This window comes from Lathyrus oleraceus, chromosome 2 (assembly GCF_024323335.1).
Source record: "Lathyrus oleraceus cultivar Zhongwan6 chromosome 2, CAAS_Psat_ZW6_1.0, whole genome shotgun sequence".
NCBI lineage: Eukaryota > Viridiplantae > Streptophyta > Magnoliopsida > Fabales > Fabaceae > Lathyrus > Lathyrus oleraceus.
The window spans coordinates 490,261,195-490,267,179 of NC_066580.1; the positions used below are offsets into that span (position 1 = coordinate 490,261,195).

General features: G+C 30.9%; 1 protein-coding gene across 1 annotated transcript; it reads right to left on the minus strand.

Moving 5' to 3' along the window:
• Positions 1-2,041: 2,041 nt before the first annotated feature.
• On the minus strand, positions 2,042-5,408 carry LOC127120896 (uncharacterized). Its single transcript, XM_051051486.1, has 8 exons — positions 5,095-5,408; positions 4,894-5,002; positions 4,606-4,721; positions 4,409-4,528; positions 4,155-4,244; positions 3,843-3,982; positions 2,562-2,820; positions 2,042-2,375 (listed from the first exon to the last, which is right to left on the minus strand). Exons 1-8 carry the CDS (start codon positions 5,296-5,298, stop codon positions 2,223-2,225), a joined length of 1,191 nt encoding a protein of 396 aa, XP_050907443.1. The 5' UTR covers positions 5,299-5,408; the 3' UTR covers positions 2,042-2,222.
• Positions 5,409-5,985: the final 577 nt, after the last annotated feature.

Here is a 5,985-nt window from a genome sequence, read left to right on the forward strand (position 1 = left end):
GATTTTTTTTATAAAATCACATTATATAATATTTAAAATTTTATGCATATGTCATAACAGCTAATAAAGACAATAATAATATTACAAAACACATTATTTTCATAAAGTCTCTAAATTAAAAAAGATACAAAAATAAATAAGAAAAACATTTTTAATATTAAAAAAACATTAATTCATGATTGTTAATAAGGGTGTAATTATCTTTTCGATCAAAAATTGTCTAAACCGATGAAATCTCCATCGGAATCGATTTGGTTTGGTTCAGTTTTTAGTATTTTTTAAAAATAAAACCAGTTTGGTTAGGTTTAATTAATCGGTTTACAACTTTTTTTCAAATAATATATTTCATATAGTATATTTTATGTTCTACTTTTCAAACAACTTACAAGTTGTTATTAATCCATACAAACCATTGATATGATTTTCACTACATCATGAAATAAATTCACTATCAAATACAAAAGTTAGCACTTGGCATTAAAAGGTCGGGAAGGAATTTGAAAGTTTAACAAATAAAATACAACAATAAAAACAAAAGATTTTTAATACACATAAATTAATATGTTTCACACCTCAAACACATATTAAAATTATTTTGTAACAAGACTGAAAGAAAATTCGTTGAAGAAGAAGAAACAAATTATTTTCTTGAACACGGATAAGGAAACCTTAACCTATAAGAATGATAATGGCGAGAGAATCAGAGCTGACGGACAATTTGGCGATAGCAACTTTTTTATGGCTCATGGTTTCTATTTTTTATATTTGGAGTTTGATTTTGACAACATGTTTTGCTTAAAAGAAGGAATTTTAAACAAAAATGAAGAAGAGTTCGACCTGTATAAAATTTGGATCAATAATACATTAAATAAAAAATTAAGTAGGTATTTATAGTTATCGGTCTGATTAATCAATTAAGTAGGTATTTATAGTTATCGGTCTGAATTTGACCGTTTCTAAAAATTAAAATTGAGAATCAAACCAAACTATCTCGATTTTTATTGGGTTGATTCGTTTTTTAAACCGAACAAAAAATAATTGATTTTTTTTCAATTTGATTTTGGATCAATAATACATTAAATAAAAAATTAAGTAGGTATTTATAGTTATCGGTCTGATTCATCAATTTGACAGTATCTAAAAATTTAAATTAAGAATCAAACCAAACTACCTCGATTTTTATTGGTTTGATTCACTTTTTAAACCGAACAAAAAATAATTGATTTTTTTTCAATTTGATTTGAATTATCGATTTAATTCATTTTCTCTAATCAGCTTATATCCCTAGGTGTTAAGGTACCCTACAAGTAGCTAAGTACTCGTATTCATATCCGTTTATCCGCATTTCTAATAAAACATTGTTGTTCAATTATAATTTAACATGTCATTTTAAATTTTAAACAACATTAAAAAAAATTCAAAGATATTATTGTTAAGTTAAGAAATAAAGAAACACCTATAAAATAAAATTATATATATAATGCAGGTATGAGACACATTGAACATTAAGGTAAGGTTAGGTAACTAGTTCTTGGTTCTTGCACTCAAAACTAATATCCAAATCAAAGCCAAATGGATTGTTACATGTTGAATAAGTAGGTTTGAGATCGACTCCCACAAACATCCTAAACCTAATTTATGTATAATTTCAAATATTTTAGCAAAAGACAATGCATTTTAATCAATTTTTTTTTGTTACTTTTAAATATTAATATCACTTTGTGACAGAAGAAAGAGTTGTAAGAAATAATTAAAAATGTTAAAGAAAAGAAAATATGCCATATGTTTATGGTAAAACAAGTTGCACTTCAGTTTTTTATTATTTAGAGAAATTGAGATTGGAACTCAATATTGGTAAAGTATTTTTGTTTTGGATTTTTCAGAGGTGTCGTAAGCTCTCCTTGTCAGAAAGATCATGACTTATTACTCAAGAGATAGAAATCAAAAGGTTCTAGGCTCCAATTGATCAAAGATAGCAAGACAAAAAATGAATACTTCATTATGTGTTTGTTTAAAAACTAATACACTCATTATTCATGGATTAATGAGCAAAACAATAAAATTATCATTGCTATAGTTTACTGAAATTGTACACACCAGCTACAAAATTGGTGCCATAAATGCAAAATAAATACCAGAATGTGATAATTATGCATCAAAATAAGATACATCTTGAAACAAAATTTGACACTATCTTGAATAGTTCTACCTTCAATAAATTTCTAAATCCTGTACATACCAGAATGTTGAAGGGTTTTGTAGTACTCAAATATCGTTGGGGAGTTTTTAACCTGTTCCCAAATCTTGGCTGAATTTTTCAACCATTCACGCTCAGACACAGGTCTCCTGAATGATGGCGACTTCATGGATAAAATCTGAAAAACATGTAACCATATCACAGTCTGTCCTAAACTTCGTTGATTATTAAAACTAACGGGTCAGCAAGAAGGAAGTAATATAATTACGGCAACAAAAAATATTGTTGATTATTACAGTTGGGGGAATTATTTGAATGCATTTGTGTGTGAGTGTGCGTGTGTATGCATGGAGAAAAAATCAACCTGATCCCTTAATTTCCATAGTGCAGAAATGTAACTCTCGTTCTGAGCTCGTGGATTTTCCTCTTTTTTCTTAAATGGGATTGTAAACAAACTTAGTGTGTCAGAATCAGAGCGACTGCCTTGAACCATAGAAGATGAAAGATGCTCTTTGGATTTGTTTCTAGCATTTTCTTTAACAAAAGAGGTTGGCTTGAGATACTGCATGAGTGCCTTCTTCAGCTGCAAACTATTTCTAGGAGTCAACTCTTGATCTTGTAACCTGTACAGGTAAAGAAAAAGTTTTTTTAAAAAAAATTAGTACATCATACAGATTACTTCAATTGGAGAAAATAGTGGATACAAGGAAGGTTGTCAAGAAAGGGAGGGGGGCACTAAAATCATAAAACATAAGATCGTAACGAAGATTAGAAGATCCTACCCAGTTATATTTGTGAGATCGAGACGGGGTAGCAAGATCGTAACAAAAATCGTAAGATATAAGTAAAATGAAAAATTATACTATATATTTGAAATTATTTTACATGACATTTTGGTAGGAAAGTGTATATGTGGGAAAATGGCCTCCGCCGAACCGGCGACATCTTTTCAACCTTCTCAGCTTGTAATGGTGGTGGCCAGAAAACAGCAAACGTGGCCGGAAAATGACTGATCATGGCCAGAACTGGCTAAGATCACACAAAATCAATGGTCTTACAAGTTTTTTTTCACAACTTGGCTACAACACGTGATTCTAAAGATCGGGATCATTGGGGATGAGTGAGATTGCTAAATCATGAGATTTAAGATGTACATCGAGATCTTGACAACCATGGAGATACAAGGCTGAACTGTGATAAAAATATAACAAGATTGCAATTTGTTATATTGAATTCAACTAAATGTCATGGAAAAACCAAAGATGAAAATTATAACGCATGGAAGTTCATACTAGGGATTCACAGTCTGAAAAAAGCATCCGGTATGTACAATTAGACTAATGCTCAGTATCAAGTGGCTTTATTTTTGGGTGTTTTTGCAATTAACTATTTTTTACTAATGGTCAGTACTACACCTCATAATTGAAAATCTTCGGTAATTTTCAGTGATCGATTATCTTATACTGATTTAATTAGTTTTCAAGATTTCCCCTTTGTTTATATAAATAATTGTTAAGAGTCCCACATCGGGAGAATAATTAATCACGAGATCCAAACATCTTAGAGTTTATCTTGGATGCATTACAATAATTACAACATTTAATACAATCAAACAGATATGTTAAGGTGAAAAGATATTTCTTACTTGGTATGTACAAAAACAGGAGTAGCCATGTATTCACATTCAGAAACTTTGTTATCGCTATCATGCCCTGAGTTAGAGCTCTGCGAAAGGGATGAAGCCAGCAAGGATGGGTCTGAAATGCCATGCTTCAACAAGTCAACCTACACAGCACGGTCAGTCCTTTTTAATACATCTATATATTTAACACCGTAATTCTCCCTTTTTTACTATTAAAAAAAAAGTTTAACACCATAAATTGTGCAATACAGATACCGAACACAGTAGAAGCATATGCAAAAGTATCACGGAAAAAACTATGACCAAAACACATACCGTCGACATCAAATGCCACAAGCTATCGTCATCAACTCCCTCGGATACCACCAGCAGAATATGACATATGGATGATAGAAAAACAGCAAGCTAAAAAGACACTTTGCAGCATCCGCACACAACAAAACTCATCAGCCACGGCCATCGGCGACAGGTTTTTAAAAAATTACAAAAATGCTAAAAAGATATATTTATACACAAAGTTACATTTTTTTTAATTGAAAACATATTTCTGCTTGAGAGTCACTATTTACCTGAATACCCATAAGTTCATGAGCCAATTCAGCCGACAAGGATTCTCTACTCAGCACGGAAATTGTCGACGAACCGTCCGGTCTCATCATATCAGTTAAAACAGAAGCACTAAATACAGGCTACAAATAAAATAGTTCTATAAATACACAGATATAATTGATTTGAGCAATGAGGTTAAACTATTCAGGGTAAGAACCTGGGTATCAAGAAGAATAATGCGTTCAGAAGATATCCTCGGTTCAATACCAATAGAACAATGTCTTGCCATAGCTCTAGTCTCTTCAGATTGTATGGTAAAAGGAGGTAACATCCCTGTAGAATCATATGATAAATATCAATCAAAAATCAAAGTTTTAAAGTATAGAGTAAAAAAGGAAAAGAAATTAACAATGAAGCACGGACACCAAAAATAAATTGAAAATAAATAAATAAAAATAGTAATCACACATGTGAGTGCTACATAGGAAATAAAAACTATTATTACCAGGAGAACTTGGATCAAAACCATAAAGTTGATTCATAATAGTAGACTTGCCAACACTGGGAGATCCAATAACTCCAATCACAGTGAAATCAGTATTCTCAGTCAAAAACTGCACCGTTTTGAAAATCCAATTGCGGTTACAATTTTCTTTTGTTGAGCGGAAAAAATTGATAGTAGAAGTGAAGGGAGGGTGTTACTTACGGGGAGAAAGCGATCAAAGTGGAAATCCCATGAATCGGAGAGAAGGTTGAGGGATGCGACGGAAGGAAGACGAGAACGGAGGTGCGTGGAATCTTCATCGGCGGTGGAGGCACGGCCGAATTTACCGGCGGATGGAGTTCCGGTGACGAGTCCTGGCTTTGCGAGAAGAATCTTTGGAGAAGGAGAGGGTTCGTGACCCGACATGGTTGAGTTGCAATTGGAAGAATGGAAACAAGGGTTCAAGGTGGGAATAGGCTACAACTAGTTACACTTTGTTAAACCTTAAAAAAAAACAAAATTCACTTATTTTTAGGTTTGCGTTTGATTTTTTTAAATGGTTTGAATAGTTTTTCTAGAGTACTTAAAAAAAAGACTTTCGTTTAGATGGGTAAATAGTTTTTTTTAATTTTAAATAATAATGTTTTTCAATTTTTTTTAAAAGAAACATTTCTTTGTTAATTTTCAAATTTTCTATCTTTTTAAATTATTTGTAAGGCACATGTAAATTGTAAATTGAATTGACGACTGTATTGAACGAAATAAATTTTCAAATTATTTATGTTTTTAAATTATTTATAACACACATGCAAATTGAATTCACAACTGCATTGAACAAAATAAATAAAAGGTCAAGTCAATTAAATTGACTGTATCGTGTCAAAGTAATTCAATTGCAATAGGATGAGGTGCCAATTCACATGTATCTCATGTGTTGAATATTTTTTTATTTTAATTTAATTCTTTTATAATAATAAAATTGAATAAAAACTAATAATATTTAATCATAAATCACATTATATACGAGAATATTGTTTTACTAACTACGATAATTCGTTTGATCATACAAGTCATCGGTTCCAACTTAGACAATTCAATATGCGAGAAATTTTT